Source organism: Tachysurus fulvidraco, chromosome 1 (genome assembly GCF_022655615.1).
Source record: "Tachysurus fulvidraco isolate hzauxx_2018 chromosome 1, HZAU_PFXX_2.0, whole genome shotgun sequence".
In the NCBI taxonomy this organism is placed as follows: Eukaryota; Metazoa; Chordata; class Actinopteri; order Siluriformes; family Bagridae; genus Tachysurus; species Tachysurus fulvidraco.
This window is the reverse complement of record NC_062518.1, coordinates 7,399,448-7,417,009: the sequence shown is the minus strand read 5'-3', so window position 1 is coordinate 7,417,009 and position 17,562 is coordinate 7,399,448. Positions and strand designations below refer to the sequence as shown.

Sequence of the window (17,562 nt, the reverse complement as noted above, 5' to 3'; positions counted from 1 at the left end):
TACTACGTAGTATGTCACCTCTGTCACCTCTGCGGCTCGTGCGTGTGTGCTCTCATGACGTACTATACAGTATGCTAGTGCGCGTGGCTGGACACTGACGTTGTGAACAGTACGTTCGTTAGCTAGTTAGCATCTAGCAACCGTCACACTGTCATATCGATTTTAGCATGATAATCTAGATTAGAGACGTCAGCTAACTTGTGAGATGTTTTATTGGGTTTCTTTATATATCATGTTGATCTGATTCTGTTTAATTTCAGTTAAATACTCCAATTGTTTCACTTGTGTTCATCGGTGACTAGCCGGACAGATGTGGAGCTAAAAAGTTAGCTAAGGCTAGATGTGTTGGGATGTGTTGGGATGTGTTGGGAGACGAGTAGTCTGTTGTTGTTGTTGTTGTTGTTGTTGTTGTTGTTGTTGTTGTTTTAAAGCACGAACATTTTATGCGTATTTTAGAAGGTTGTATTTTTTGCAAATATTTTTGTAGGTAAATGTTTTTGTTTTGAGTTTTGTGTGTTTTAAAAAATTATATACACTCCTGGAACACTTTTATACGCACATGGAACACTTTTATACGCACATGGAACACTTTTATACGCACATGGAACTCAGATTATATACACTTATGGAACACTTTTATACGCACATGGAACTCAGATTATATACACTTATGGAACACTTTTATACGCACATGGAACTCAGATTATATACACTTATGGAACACTTTTATACGCACATAGAACTCAGATTATATACACTTATGGAACACTTTTATACGCACATAGAACTCAGATTATATACACTTATGGAACACTTTTATACGCACATAGAACTCAGATTATATACACTTATGGAACACTTTTATACGCACATAGAACTCAGATTATATACACTTATGGAACACTTTTATACGCACATAGAACTCAGATTATATACACTTATGGAACACTTTTATACGCACATAGAACTCAGATTATATACACTTATGGAACACTTTTATACGCACATAGAACTCAGATTATATACACTTATGGAACACTTTTATACGCACATAGAACTCAGATTATATACACTTATGGAACACTTTTATACGCACATAGAACTCAGATTATATATACTTATGGAACACTTTTATACGCACATAGAACTCAGATTATATACACTTATGGAACACTTTTATACGCACATAGAACTCAGATTATATACACTTAAGGAACACTTTTATACGCACATAGAACTCAGATTATATACACTCATGGAACACTTTATTAAGAACTCTATATTAATATTAGCCAGGCCTTCTTTTTGTGCTTAAGTGTGATGTACAGCAGATTGTCAAAAGGATCTGAGTTTCTTTGACAGGAGCCAAACTGTGGTGACTAGAGTGGTCCAAGGAAGGAAAACCAGTGACAGGGTCAAAGGCTACCCTGTCTCATGTGGGGCTCTAATCCAACAGATGAACTACTGCAGAGCAAATTGCTGAAAATATTTATGCTGGTTATGATAGAAATGTCTCAGAACCCAACACATTGCAGCATGCAGTGTCTGAGGCTGTAAAGCTGCAGGCTGATCAGAGTGCTCACGTTGATCCCTGTCCTCTGCTGAAAGCAATGGAAGAAGATGGCCTGGTCTTATGAATTATATTTTCTTTTACACCATGTGGATGGCTGAGTGCATATTTGTCACTTATCTAGAGAAGACGATGTTCCTGAAATGTGAAACCAGATGATGATCAGCATACTAAGATTATAGTAAGGATTTACTGGTCCCTGTTTTTACTTTTTCTATACAATCCCTGATACTGACATCTGAACCAGCTCTGTCTTGGATTTTGTTCTTTGTCTACATAACACATTCAATGGGTTGAATATTCACAAAATGTCTGATTTAATTAAGGGATTTGAGCCCCTTTATGGATTCACTACTCTCACATGTATGAAAACATACACCTAGTTTCCATAATAGATACCTGGATAGTACATACTTACGTAAGTAGGAGCCAAATAGGAACAAGTCAGAATGTCAGAAATTTACATTCAGCATTTTGTTGTGTGTATTTTTAGCTTTGGATCATATGTATGCAATATTGTGTATAATAAAAAACACCCTTCCTCTTTATTCTCATGACTGAAGTTCCTGGGTAGAGAATAGAAAGGAAACATCCTGTTAGAAAAACCTTCACCTAGATTTCTCAATGCTTGTCTGTTTTGTGCTGACTATTATTTTTTAAGTGTGTATATTGTTTATTGTAATTCTTTGGACAGTAAGCATAGAGTAAACGTAGTGCACCATACTGACTACACATCACTTAAAAACTGCATTAAACTAATTATTGTGATGGAATTGGTGGTAAATGATAACATACCTACCAAGAACATCCTCTTATATAAATTACTTTTTTAGGTCTTTAGTTTTAAAATTATTATTGCTGTCAATTTAATTTTCTGTCCTCTGCGCTTGCATTTTTTTTCCCTTTCACAAGGCAAGTGTATTATAAACTTGTCATCCTGTTCATCTTCTGCTTTTGGGGATGTTGATTAAGCATTATAGCTTTCATTTTTTAACTTTTGTGGGGTTTCTGAATGAAATCTTGCAGTTTTAATGGATGACTTTTTTTTTTTATCTTGATGTCTATTGGGCAAAGGTAACATATCAGTGATAAGTTGTAGTGAACGGGTGTTGTGGGGTTATTTGAGTTTCATTGTTTAGCTCAGTTTCGTTTTTTATTGCAAGTTGTTTTGTTTTGTTTTTTAATCCATATCGATTTTGTGTATTTCAACTTCTTTGGAAATCAATCACACTGAGTCTCAAGCACAGCTTTTTAAACAGGAACTGGAAATGTGGCCAATTTTTTCATGTTGTATTTTTAAGTTTTAAACACATCTTATCTCTGAGATCAATTTTTAGATTAAACTATAACGCTCTAAGTATTTAGTGTCATCTGTCGAAATGACAAGAGCTTTGTAGTGTGGCTTCAGACACTGACATAACCTGGACTTTAACCTGGTTGAGTAGGTGTGATTCAACACCCTGTCACAACCGAGAGAGAGAGAGAAAACCATAAGCAATAGGATGTTTTCCCCCTCCTCAGTCACCTAAAAGCTTCATATCAGTTCTCTTAGTTAGTTTAACTGTTTAAGTGTCTGTGTCTGTATGTGTGTCTGTGTGTGTCTGTCTGTGTGTGTCTGTCTGTGTGTCTGTCTGTGTGTGTGTGTGTGTGTGTGTGTGAGAGAGAGAGATAGGTAGGTTGCTGTCACATGTGTTGGGGAAGACTCAGGACTCACAGGGATTCACAGCCATGTAAACGACCGATAGTAACCTATTGTTCCCTCCTCTCCCTCCCTGCCTCTCACTTTCATTCCCTGTCTCTTTTTTTTTCCTTGCAAAAGAAGATCTCCTGAAGCTCTACCTGGTTCCCCAACATCCTTCTCTGACCCCCTAAAAAAAGAAAGAATAGAAGAACAGAAGAAGACATATAAAAAACCTTTCCCAACTTTCTTTCTATCTCTCTCTTCTTTTTTCCTGTCTCTCTCTCTCTCTCCCTCTCTCTATCTCTCTTCTTTCTCAGCAGTGGAGTTTGTCCTGACAGTGTCCAAAGTGGTTAAAAAGATAAACATCATGACCTGCTAGCGAGACACAGAACAACATGGACAGGCAATAACAAAGAGTTACATCAGCGGTATGTAATGAATGGACAACTTTACATAATTTCTGTTGTTGCGACACTTTAAATTACGACCCTTTACTTTAATCCTAATCTCATGTTGATTTATTTATTATATGTATCATCATGCTTACTGTATACTGGAAGCCACTCCTGTGTCATTCCTGTGATTACTGTACCCTCTGCTTTAAAGAAATAGCAATTTCCCACTCAGCGAAACCCAGTCGATCTAAACTGCTTTACCTCTTTCATTTCCTCTTTACCCACAGAAGTGTTGGTACTCTGAGATCGAGGAAAATGTGCTGCCTCATTGATATCTTTAAATGCGTAGGGTGATTTTGCTTACTCCAGTGTAGCTCTGTAGAAATTCCCACGGTCATTTTTTTTTTTTTATTAAATGTTACTCATGTTTATTGAACCTTATTGGTCATCTTGGTCTTGCTTTCTTATGACAACTTGATTAGGAATTTTGTGGAGTTTAGTGAAGAGCACAGCTACTGATTTGAGGCTCTGCTGCAAAAACATCTGAGCACAATGTAGGCGAAGCTGAAGATATGTTGTTATGTTAAACTCTGGAAAACACTGGTTCTATATAAACGTACGCCTTCTGAGACCATTCGGTAGTCAGCCGTAGAGGCTGCTTTACACTGCACGACAACAAGAGGCTTAAACTGATTTCTGACGCAGCGATTTCTTTTAACTTTACTGCTCGACAGACTGTGAGATGATCCGAATAAAATCTGGGCTTGTAACAGATTATTATACAATGAAGATCCGCTAATGACAGTCGACACAGTGAATGACAATAACGACATCCTGCTTCTGTCATGAATCAGCACAATCCTGGAAAGGGCTCGTGAATAAAATGTGACAGTTGATAAACACAGACATAACATGTTTCACCTGTTCATAAGATTGTATTAATACAGTGTACTGTCTATAGCTGTCCAGTGAGTTTCTTCCAGCTGGAGTCAGCTTTCAGGTGAATGTTGTAGAAGCGTTCATGAGGTTTTAAACAAACTTTGAATTAAAAATACCAGACATTGCCAAAGACCGTAGCACATCGGAACATAACTGATGTCATACATTGTGCTTTAAAATAAACTGAAATGTTTTTACAGCACTGTTGCTTGCTGTCACAAAACAATAATCTTTGACAATGTCTGATATTTTTTATTAAAATTTTGATTAAAATCTCGTGACCGCTTCTACACCACTGATTTATAGTTGCTCAGTTGTGCAACTTGGAGATAAAAGCAATATGTAATGATACAATAAAGCATGATCGTGATGATTTTTTTTCTACACTACTTTCCTAAAAACAGACTTGTTAAACATTTTATTCTTTATGGATCACAAAACAAAACACAAACAAAAAAAAAACAACAGGATTTTGTGTCTTTTCCAGGAGGAGCGTTGGCCGTTATGACCACCTCATGATGACCACCCTTTCTGAGACTGATATTGCTGATGTTGGTCATGGTAAGTATCTTTCTGAAAGATCTATTCATTTTTCACATCAAGCCCAGCAGCGACACAACTAAACTAAATCAGAATACTTTATTAATCCCCAGGGGGAAATTGGGGTCGTTACCACAGCTCCAAGTCATTAAAATAAGAATATAAAAATAGGGTGCACTATATATTTAATATATACAAAAAACTATAAATAAAACTAGGATTCAAATAAATGTACAGGTAAAGGTGTATTGTTGCACATTGAGATATGTTGTTGTACAGAGGAATTATACAGTCAGATGGACACAGGAAGAAAGGATTTCCTGTGTCACTCTGTGAAGCACCTTGGTTGAATGAGTCTACGAATGAACGTACTCCTGTATCCGTCCAGGACATCATGGAGGGGGTGGAAGATGTTAGTCAGAGAGTCCAGCTCCACCACCACATCACCACCACCAGCCTTACAGATGAGTTTGTTCAGTCTGTTGGCATCGGCTACCTTAAGTCCACTGCCCCAGCATGCAATTTTTACCATCTTATCATTTGACGTTCTGTTACTGTTAGGAAGCCATTCGGGTTGAGCGTTAAAGTAGGGATTCTATTCATAGCATGATAATGATAAAGTCTATTGTGTAAACACAGAGGATACACAGATAGTCATGCTTCTTGTTTTTAATTTCTGTTTTTCATCATGCTGTGTCACCTCCAAGTAACGACAGAAACTCTGAGCCTGCTTTCACTCAGACCAAAGTTCACAAACCTTTCTGTTATTTGTCCCATTGTGAAACTTTTAATGTGAGTTGGACAATGTTGTTTACTCCTAATTTATCTTTCAAAGTCATTTAGAAAAATGAATTAACCAAGAAACTAAACCACCTCATTTATGTTTATTAGGTCTTCTATTCTCAGACAATGTGTTACGGACCTGTCAAATTATATAAACAAATATGGGGGTGATTAGCATGACTTTCAGGGACAGACTGCATAAATATAAAGTCTGCACTAAAATAAAACCAAACCTAGCCTATTAGTTGTACATGTATTGTTTTTCTAACAACAGCAAATAAACTGATATGGATTATCAAAAATTACATTTATTTTATATCTAAATATTTATTTATTTATTTTATTTATTTATGAGAGAGAGAAGGTGGTGTAATTTCATTACAATTTATATTTGAACACGAATTTGAGTGAAAAGTAGAGTGAAATATTTGAAATATTTGCATGGATTTCAGATTTTCTTAGTATTTGGTTTATCACCTTTTACATTCAACTTCCAGGGACTCCACAAGTTTATAGAAAAACTTCTGATACATTCTAGATCAATTCCGTCTAGGAGTTGTCCGATCACACGCTTCGGTAGAAGAGATTAGACACGAGGATAAGCTGACCTTTTGTACAAACCAGTTAACTTGGTTAAATATCATAAAGCACAACTGTTCACATTCAAATACGGACCTAGACATTGAGCAGAATCTTGAATAATTAAATAATAAAAAAAAGATTTTCAGTGTGGTGTCATACATTTGGACCGTGTGTGTGTGTGTGATTGAGTGCATAAGTGGGTAAATTTATCTTTTTTTTTTGTAGTGGAGAATCTGGGGTGTGTCACAGAAGAGGTCTCAGTGAGCACAGCAGAAGTGAAACATGAGTTACAAACTTCTCCCAGTCAACCCACTTCATACACCAGTTCTCCTAAAGAGCTGAGCGACACACTGCACATGGACCCCAGCGACGTCAAACTGGATCCCTCTTCAGACACACCTGCACCAGGTATGTCGGGGTGTGACGTGTGAATGTTTTTTTGTTTGTTTGTTTGTTTTTTTTGTTTGTTTATTTATTTATTTGTTTTTGGGTTTTTTTCTTTTAATTGTATAGATTATATAAGACGTATTGAATGTAACCATTTAAAATATATAAGCTGTGCAAAGGCTTCAATACTGTTCATATAGTCAGGGTGTCAAATCCGTTTAGTAATTGCATTTAGAAAAATTACAGAACTTAAGAAATTAAGAAACTTACAGAAAAATATAAATAGCATAAACATATGTATAAATGTAGGGTATTGTGCCTGTGGATGAGTTGGACCTGTCAATCAAACCGAAGTGTGCTTAGGTCCATTTCATGTGGTATATGAAGGCCTAGGGGTGTGTTGTTGTTGTTATTATTATTATTATTATTATTATTTGTTGTTGTTAGTTATTGTTGTATTCTGCCAGATAGAGTCTCATACCATTCAGAAACTCTCAGCCCACTGTGCCAGATATGCCTCTCGGCTTTAGCGTCATAACTGGTGGCCACATGAAATTACTCAAACAAATAAATACTAAGTACGAATACTAATCTATAATACAATCTGTAGTTAAAAATGATCTTAAGGTATCTGCTATTGCTATGGAAAGACATGCAGTTCTTTCTAAAACATTGTAATTACAAGCTGTTTTAATAAAATAAACAAAGAAGTATGCTAGTAAAGGTTATTATTCGAGTATACTGATGATTAGGATTTAGGATTATAGATAGAGCGTATATTATGCAGAGTAGTTCTGTAAAATTTAGTACTATGAAGGTTAAAGGCACAAAATTGTTGAATGAAATAGATTTCATATACATCACAGGAGCGAGAGCCAAAGAAGCACACTCTGAGTAAGAAAATGCTCCCTGAGTAACATTAGTGCTTGTGGTGGCACAAAAACTGGTTCCAAATCCCCATCTCATTATTTCCCAGTAGTTGTTTTGCATTTTTTTTGCTGATGGCTGATTTTATCTCAACATCACTTGCTATAATTGTAGCTGATGTATAGTCAGCACAGGATTCCTACAGGGGCATGTGGACCTAGGCGATTTGCTCTTTCGCTTTCCCTCCGAGGCAGGACTTGCTATGTATGCATTTACATTGATGCCATTTGGCAGACACCCTTAAGAGTGACTTCTCATTTATACAATGGTGTGAAATAGTCTTTGCCCCTTCCTGATTTATTATTTTTTTGCATGTTTTTTAACACTTTAATGTTTCAGATCATCAAACTAATTCGCCAAAGATAACACAAGTAAACACAACATGCAGTTTTTAAATGAAGGTTTTTATTATTAAGGGAAAACAAAATCCAAAACCACATGGCCCTGTGTGAAAAAGTCTCTGATCCTGGACGAAAATATGGAACAGTGGTGAACCTTCCCAAAAGTGGCCGGCCGACCAAAATTACCCCTAGAGCGCAGTGACGACTCATCCAAGATGTCACAAAAGACCTCAGAACAACATCCAAAGAACCGTAGGCCTCACTTGCCTCAGTTAAGATCATTGTTCATGACTCCACCATAAGAAAGAGACTGGGCAGAAAACCTCTGATGAGCAAAAAGAACATAAAGGCTTGTCTCAGATTCACCAGAAAACATCATGATGATCCCCAAGACTTTTGGGAAAATACTCTGCATTTCAGAAAAAGAACATCATACCAACAGCAAAAAATTGTGGTAGTGTGATGGTCTGGGGCTGTTCTGCTGCTTCAGGTCCTAGAAGATATGCTGTGATAACTGGAAACATGAATTTTGTCTACCAAAAAAATCTGAAAGACAACCTGAGGTCATCTGTTCGTGACCTCAGGCTGAAGCGAACTTGGGTTCTGCAACAGGACAATGATCCAAAACACACCAGCAAGTCCACCTCTGAATGGCTGAAGAAAAACAAAATGAAGACTTTGGAGTGGCCGAGTCCTGATCTGAATCCTATTGAGATGCTGTTGCATGACCTTAAAAATGTGTTCATGCTCGAAAACCCTCCAATGTGGCTGAATTACAATTCTACAAAGATGAGTGGACCAAATTCCTCCACAAAATTCCTCATTACAAGTTATTGCAAAAGGCTTGATTGCAGTTCTTGCTGCTAACAGTGACCCACCCAGTTATTAGGTTTAGCGGCAAACACTTTTTCACACAGGGCCATGTAGGTTTGGTTTTTGTTTTCCCTGAAAAATTAAGGAAATTTAAAAATTAAAATTAAGGATTTAATTTAAAAATTAAAATTAAGGAAAACCTTAATTTAAAAACTGCATGTTGTGTTTACTTGTGTTATCTTTGACTGATGTTTAAATTTAAAAAAAAAAAAAATCAGGAAGGGGGCCAACACTTTTTCACACCACTTACATCTGAGCATTTGAGTGTAAAGGGTCTTACTCAAGGGCCTAGCAGCCTACCAAAATGCCTTGTTAAATGTTTTGCTTTCTTTTCAGTTTCTTTTTCCTTATCATTTTTTGAATCATTTATAAGGTTCAAGTTTAAAATTCACCGAACAAGCATGTGAAAAGTTTAGTCAAGCATGGTATGGTTAGACCACAAGCAGGATGTACAGTATTAAAATAACTGCATGACTAAATAAAGAATCAGTAAAAGGAAATGTCCCATCAAACCACCAGGACCAACAAAGCACTACTTCTATACAGTGTGTATTTGTGCGTACAGTATATGCTTTGTTGGTGTCAGTGCTTTGTGGGGAATGTATAATGTACCGTGTTAATGAGCATCTGCTTTTGGTTTTGTGTGTGTGTGTGTGTGTGTGTGTGTGTGTGTGTGTGTGTGTGTGTGTGTGTGTGTGTGTGTGTGTGTGCGTGTGCACAGTGGGCCAGCCAGTAAAGAGGAAGAAGGGTCCAGCTCCCAAGATGCTGGGGAACGAGGTGTGTAGTGTCTGTGGAGACAAGGCCTCTGGTTTCCACTACAATGTATTAAGCTGTGAGGGCTGTAAGGGCTTCTTCAGGCGCAGTGTGATCAAAGGAGCACAGTATGTTTGCAAGAACTCAGGCCGCTGTGAGATGGACATGTACATGCGTCGAAAGTGTCAGCAGTGTCGACTGCGCAAGTGTCGAGAGGCGGGCATGCTGGAGCAGTGTGAGTGGCTTCTCCTCTGATCTAATTTTACTGTGTGAGAAAAAGTAAGGAAAGTTAATTGGATGATTAAATCTGAAAGTGTTGTCTGATTATACAATCCTCACCTTTTAGCTAAGGTAACTTTACTAAGATTAGCTTAAATGCTAGCTCTGTAACAGACCAGCACTAATTCCAAGAAAAGATTTCCAAGTTGTTGTTTCTTTTAACCAGGTGTGCTTTCGGAGGAGCAGATTCGATTGAAGAAAATGAAGAAGCAGCATGATGAAGAGGCAGGTCGTAGCTCTACCATGTCTGCACCAAGCCCAGCAGCTGATATTCCACCTTTGGCTCCAGAACAACAGGAAATGATTGAGAAGTTAGTCGCCATGCAGAAACAGTCAAACAAACGCTCCTTCATCGACCGGCGAAAAGTCACAGTAAGCGAACCCAGTCTTTCATCCTGTATCAACCTATTCAGCCTATTATACAGAGCAGATGTTGTACAAAGTAGGACCACTAAAATGTACACATTAAAGGAATTGTTCAGCCATAAAAATAATTCCAGTTTTCCAATTTAGATTAGCAGCTTCAGTGCACTTGTGTCCATTTTTTTTCCTCCTTAGTCACCCCTGGCTGTGATTTGTGCAAAGATCTGCTTGTTAGTTGGAAAGCCCCTTTATTGCAGCAATGTGTATTCACTGCACCACAGATGTGTCTGATTCATTTTTCTCTTCTAAATTGACACACTTTGGAAATTTCTTTTGGTCGCTTAAGTGGTTAAGGCTCTGGGTTGTCGATGTCAGGGACTTTGTATCGCAGCTGCCCCTGTGCTCCAGCCCCAACCTCTTCAGCTGAGAGATGTAAAGAAAAGAACTACACTGTGCTGTAATGTGTATGTGGCGATATTAAAGGCTTCTATGCCCCAATTTTATTTCATTTCATTCGTTTCGTTTCCAGTTGCTTTATTCAGAAATTACTACTTTACTATATTTTCTCTGGAGCAGGTTTTTTGACTCCCTTCCCTTTCTTCTGCAGCCGTGGCCACAGAGTCAGGACCCTATGAACCGGGAGGTGCGGCAGCAGCGCTTTGCTCACTTCACCGAGCTGGCAATCATGTCAGTTCAGGAGATTGTGGACTTTGCAAAACAGTTACCTGGTTTCCTGGAGCTCACCCGTGAGGACCAGATTGCCCTGCTCAAGACATCCACCATTGAGGTCAGTCTGCCTTCGGGTCACTTTGACTGGATTTTGTAATTATTTTTCTGTGTTCTCTCTCATGCAAACATTCACAGTTGGACTAATGTACCGTTGTTGGGTCTGCCTCTACTGAGCACCCTGTGCCCCCTAGTGGTAGTGAATGGCTACCACACTTTTTTCAGTCTCTTCTTGTTACAGTATTGTGGTCTATTTTTGCATCGTAGATAATGCTGCTAGAGACGTCTCGTCGCTACAATCCAGCGATTGAAAGCATCACTTTCCTCACACCAGACTTCAGCTACAACAAGGAGGACTTTGCCAAAGCAGGTGGCTTCATATATAAAATTTATGTCAGCTGTCTTGAGCCTAATTTTAGGTGCTATGGCACTGACACACTGAAAAAATTTTGGATGTAGAACTGTATTGCTTATTAAAATGAACATTTAAGACAAAACAGATGATATTTTTTCATTTTTTTTTCTACTTGGCTCTTCTTTTTTTTCACAGTACGGTGGTATTAATGTAGAAAATAGGCTAGTTTGTATGCATATTAATGCATTAAATAATATACCAAAATAAACTTTAAAGGTAAATGGTGTACCCATTTGCCATAGTTCATGGTATATTAGTATGAATATGAGACATAGGCCTTTTTTATATCATACTTGGTTCTAAATATGTATAAATCCCTGCTACATAGGTACTAATACTACTGGGATGTATACTCCTTTGCCATACTACTGCATATAGTTATTCTAATTTAGGGCATTGTTATTTTTCTTGTATTATATTAAGCAATAAGAATTACTAAGATATATTTATTAGAAATACAGACTAAGGGCACCGCCTTGTAAGGTGTGTTTCCAACACAGAACGTATGACTATAGACACAGTAGACAGTTGTAGTCTGTGGATGCTTGAATGTAATGGATGGAAGCAATGCTGAATACACTTTGGTTAGTATGAGTTCTTTAACATTAGTGTGGCAGATCAGAATACGGTAGTCAAATCATGTTCTCAACATCCAAGTCGTTCATCCGCATTAAAAACTGAAAATGTTATTGCTTTTTTGCTCTGAGAGAGCAGTTTACAACCTGCCCATGTCCTAAAATAACCTCTCTTCCACCTGGCTTCTTGGCAGGGCTGCAGATCGAGTTCATTAACCCCATCTTTGAGTTCTCTAAGGGCATGAACGACTTGCACCTCGATGAGGCAGAGTACGCGCTGCTTATCGCAATAAATATCTTTTCAGCAGGTCAGTCTATTGCACACATGCAGTACATTTATACAACAGGGTTGAGAAAATTGGAACCATTGATTTGTTGGGTTATTTTTTAAATGTGTTTTTAAAAGCTTATAATAATAGCATGCCTGCGAGTGTCATATACTGATACTACACTTCATTAAACTAAGCTGACACAGTGGGAGTGAGGATGAATAATACATTTTAACTGAGGTTGCCAGCTGGAAAGTAACAAACAATTCTTCTTTACTGTAATACAGCACTGTATTATGTGCAGTGTTTTCATTCAGAGGTGGTTTATGGCTGGTGGTTACTTTGAATAATTCCAGAGCTGTTTTTAGTGCTCACTCGTGAGGTTTAAATTCCTGGTGATATACTACAGGATATTTTTTTATGAGTTTGAATGACCTTGCTCTAAGGCACTTCTAATACATTATAGTGTCTTGTCATACTGTATATATCTTCATTGTTTTCCTCTCTATCTGTCTGTCCTTAGACCGACCCAATGTGCAGGATCACGATTTGGTGGAGAAGCTTCAACAGCCGTATGTGGATGCTTTGCATTCATACATCAGGATCAAGAGACCAAATGTAAGTGAATAGAAGGGTTCCAAGGAAATAAAAATTTTTGCATTAAATTTGTATTAAAAATGGTACATTTTCAATCAAGTGGATATTACCAGTGGTGGGTAAGCTCAATTATAAAATAGTTTTTGATAGACTTGAGTAGAGTTTGGTTACATTTAGACTAACCACATTGGAAACTTCATATCCAATTAAAGCTACATCCATGACTGATGGATCCACTTAAGCAAAAATAAGCTGTCTCACTATTTGGCAAGTTCTTCCTTCAACATGAAAGAGAAAACTGCCAGTGCACCACCTGTAGTTTCATCAAATTTGGCAGGGAGAAGACATGTCCAAGCTTTCCACATGACAATGTATTCAAATCAAGCTGAAAAAAAAAATAGTGCAAGGAACTAACATAGAACTAGAAAACATGGCCTGGCAAAGACACACATTGCTTTGAATATTTTTTCCAGCAGGCATCATCTACACCTATTAGGGCAAATTTGAGTAGACAGTCTACCTATTGGTTAGATTTTGGGATGTCTGAGTTAACTCATGTGTACTCAAGGACACAGTACACTCAAGCTCAGGAATGAACCCCATCACACCCAGCTTCCAGTCAACCAAAAAAAAAAGCTTACATTACAACAATATATACACTGTATTTGCCAAAGGAGTTTGTACACCTGACCATCTCATCTACATGTGGACCCAAGCACACAGTTGTCTTAGACATTTGTTGTATGCTTTAACTTTAAAGATTTCCCTTCACTGAAGTGAAGGAACACAAACATCTTCCAGCATGACAATATAACAACAAAGGTTTGCCATAGTTGGAATGGAAGAACTTGGGTTTCCTGCACACTACCCTGACTTCAGCCACTCTGACCACCTTTGCAATGATCAGAAACACAGATTGCACATCTCCTCTTGTGATATAATAATATCGTTTTTGTTTGTATGAAGTGCTGTGTGACTAACCATGCCATGTCCAATCCATTTTCCAGGATCATCTGATGTTCCCACGTATGCTGATGAAGCTGGTCAGCCTGCGCACCCTGAGTAGTGTTCACTCTGAGCAGGTCTTTGCTCTGCGACTGCAGGACAAGAAACTTCCTCCTCTTCTGTCTGAAATCTGGGATGTCCATGAATGAAACTGACTACATATGGTCAGCCCCAAGGACATACTCATTTCAGGGTTTTATGGATGAAGGGTACGGGATCATACTCTCCTTCAGGCCCACTAACTTCCCTGGCCTTGAGGAGCTTGTTTTATCTTCCTCTGGACTTCTGATTGTACTCTCCTGTGCAGGATACAGTGGTTTGTGGTCGGCCTTCTCAGAATCAGCATTCTATAGACTGTTTTAGGCCGTCCAGAAATGTTTAGGGATTGCTTATAGACATTTTGTATCCAGATTCATGCCTACTGGAATGAATGACTGTACATTTAAGGTGGTTGATTACATATTTTTTTACAATACCTATTCCACTGGGAAAACTTGCAGCCTATTTGAGCTCAAATCCAGAGAGATGCCTTCAAGGAGCAGATAATTGCAGTAAATTAATTAGCTTGCAGAAAGTTCTGCTCTATACTGCATGCACTTTGGGGCCAAAAACCTGTCATTACAGACCTGGTCATGGAGCAGTGCTCCTAAAAATGACTTTTTTGAGGATAATTTGAGAAAAAAATTGATAAGCCTCTCTCGTACATCGCCACTTTTACTTTGGTATGAGCTCATATTTATGCCTCTTCAGGGACAGAACAGGAAAGAATTGGGATATACAGTATGCAGAAATATTTTAGAATGATGCATCAGGCACATAGTCTGAAAGCTATATATAAGGAATTTATAGCTTTTATAATGTGAAAGAGGCATTATAGAATGTTTCGTATAGACGATGTGGAAGGATTCTGAACTGATTGAGTAATGGGGAATAACACGAAGCTTCTCGATTGGCTTCGTGAAGTCCTACAGTTTGCTATTCTTTTATTAATGTAAAGAGTGGGCAGGGCTAGATTAAGGCTACATACAATCTTCCGTTCACGGTCTAGAAGCAGTGTGATGGTGATGGTGAACAGAATGCAATCTCTGTTTTGTCTGAAAATAAAAATCCAACATGTTACTTACAGGGATTGGCAGGTGTCAGTAGACCTGTCAACATAAACCAGTATGCTGCTTACAAAAACTACTGTAAAGTTGGGTTGAGAAATTTTGTGTGTAAAATCTATAACATTGAACATATGGGTTTATTGAACTTTGTCAATCATTGTCATTTAGTAATTGCAAGTAACAGTTCATTCTACAGTTAACCCCTAATGTCTGGTCCTTGTGGCCTTCTTGGCAGTAGATCCAGGATGGTGCAAAAAACAAAAGAACAGTACAATGTAATTAACGCTCTTCTGAACTAGGGGTTAAATATACGTGTTTTTTTTTCGTCTTTTTTTAAATTATTAGTGCTACGTCTTTGTCTGAAGCCACACTCTGGCAGCATTCTCATCTGTTAACCACTGCCACACCAATTAAAATGCTTATATAATTATAACGATGTTGATTTGCATGACCCACTTTATCTAATTCTGACTGGATTTTGCTTATTTGGCTTATTTGTAGTAACCTATCGTTACTAACATATCCTATTCCGTATCCAGTTAGTCAGATGAATGGATTTCTACCAACAAGATGTACCTGTAATATTGAGGAAAATATCTCTTGTGAGATTTTCGCTCTAATAAGCATTGGTATTATGAACAATCTGTTATAGTGTGAAGAATTTGAGCTTTGTCTAAATCCAGTGATCTTTCTTGGTAAAACATTTCCATGTGATTATCTAAGATTTTTATTTGCCCCATTTCAACCTGGTCATCTTGTGCACCTTAAAATTGGATTGTATCCAAATAAGATTTTTAACAACATGCGTCTCTGATATCTGATTTTCGATATGCAAAGTGTTGCATTCAAACTTTCAGTGAACTTTTCTTATTATTATGTCTTTGGACCGTTCGTATTTAATTCTGATTGCTCAGATCACTTCATTTATATAAAATCTCATAAATGCATCCCTGGTGAATTTACACTTTTTATACATTTTTAGGTGGATTATCTCCATCTGAATATAAACCTAATAATGAGGATGAATAAAATGTTCAAGGGTAACTAGGGACTTTATTACTTATAATTTACCTCAACCTATTATTTATGCTTTGGCCATAGTGCCTTAGTGAGTAAGTAATTTCCCTAGTTTAAAAACCCAGTCACGTTTGTGGAGGAGTAGTCTTTTTTTTTAAATTATAATTTCCCCTTTGGACCCACACGTGTCTATTCTTAGCATGCACTATAATAAATAAATTTAATTGTAAATCTATAAAAATTTTTCCTGAGCATTGTCTGAAAGGTTAGAAGGCTAACAGTGCAACTAAATCATAGATTATTTACAGTTTATAAATATAGTGCAAATATAACGCTGTGTTTGGCATCTTAAAAATAGCATTATTTGAAATCAGATTTGGATTTTGTCTGTACTCTAATATGATCACATCTTCAGAATTGTTTAGTGAACTTGTATGAAATATTGATCTGTCAAACCACAACTATAGTGTTGATTTCCTTAGCCTTAGAGGAAGCACGATCACCAGTGTGAAATTTTTACAACTTTTACGTGTTTGTGTGTGCGTGTGTGTGTGCGTGTGTGTGTGCGTGTGTGTGTGTGTGTGTGTGAGTGAGAGAGAGAGAGAAATGAACACTTGCCTTTTTCAATGTGTGTTAAAATAGTATGTTGAATTTTAAAACACCAGTTTAATTGGATCTAATTAAAATGATTATTTTATATGCCCTTTTGGGTTAAACTTTTCCTCTTAATTCATCTGACATCCTGTTGTGTGGTATCAAACAATGGTGGCATATAAATGTAAACTTATGCTCTAATGCCTTAAGTCTTTGGATAAACTGCTCAATACACACGATTTAAAAACCGATGCATTTTACTGTTCTGCCAGATTCTGTATATGTGTGTATGTAGATGACTTAAACACCTCAACTATTCTTTATACTGAAATACATTGACCTGAACCATGGAACTGCTTATTGTCTTTGTCTTTTTACTCTCATGCAATTTAATAGAATACGTTTGTCACAACATTGTCTTTTTCCCCCCATTTTTGGGTTCAATGTATGGTATAGGCTTACCGGACATTATATTTATATTAAAAAAAGAAGTATTAACACCAATTATTGCTTGTCATTGTCTGAATTACAAAGCTCACTTATATAAACCTCATGCAAATACTGAACATACCATTGGAACAGCTGTGGGTGTACTAAAAACTTATACCCTTATTGTTTTTTAATTGTACGTTCTACAAAGCCGATTTATGTCATCCAGGATGACAAAGGAAGTTGATGTTGACTATTATGATGCGTAATATTTGTCACGGCTCCAAGTTTAGCGAGATGAACGTCAAATCGTACGTGTTTTTACCCCTTTTGGATGGATTGTACAGTCCGTTCGGTTAGCGCCTAATGCGGAACCAGTCATTATGGCTGCATCTCAAACGCTTCCTCGTTCACTA

At 37.4% G+C, this 17,562-nt stretch overlaps 1 protein-coding gene across 3 annotated transcripts; it reads left to right on the top strand.

Annotated features, from left to right (window-relative positions):
* Nucleotides 1–1,380: 1,380 nt before the first annotated feature.
* Nucleotides 1,381–17,221, top strand: nr1h3 (nuclear receptor subfamily 1, group H, member 3). Of its 3 annotated transcripts, XM_047813305.1 has the most exons (12): nucleotides 1,381–1,751; nucleotides 3,390–3,679; nucleotides 5,073–5,146; nucleotides 5,514–5,593; nucleotides 6,716–6,898; nucleotides 9,740–10,006; nucleotides 10,217–10,422; nucleotides 11,021–11,200; nucleotides 11,407–11,509; nucleotides 12,324–12,437; nucleotides 12,922–13,016; nucleotides 14,003–17,221. In XM_047813305.1, exons 4-12 carry the CDS (start codon nucleotides 5,536–5,538, stop codon nucleotides 14,147–14,149), a joined length of 1,353 nt encoding a protein of 450 aa, XP_047669261.1. In that variant the 5' UTR covers nucleotides 1,381–1,751; nucleotides 3,390–3,679; nucleotides 5,073–5,146; nucleotides 5,514–5,535; the 3' UTR covers nucleotides 14,150–17,221. The 3 variants fall into 3 exon arrangements, with proteins under 3 accessions (XP_047669261.1, XP_047669262.1, XP_026992822.1); XM_047813306.1 differs by lacking the exon at nucleotides 5,514–5,593 and having other exon boundaries at nucleotides 1,383–1,751; XM_027137021.2 differs by lacking the exons at nucleotides 1,381–1,751; nucleotides 3,390–3,679; nucleotides 5,073–5,146; nucleotides 5,514–5,593 and adding an exon at nucleotides 5,600–5,917.
* The last annotated feature ends 341 nt before the right edge of the window (nucleotides 17,222–17,562 follow it).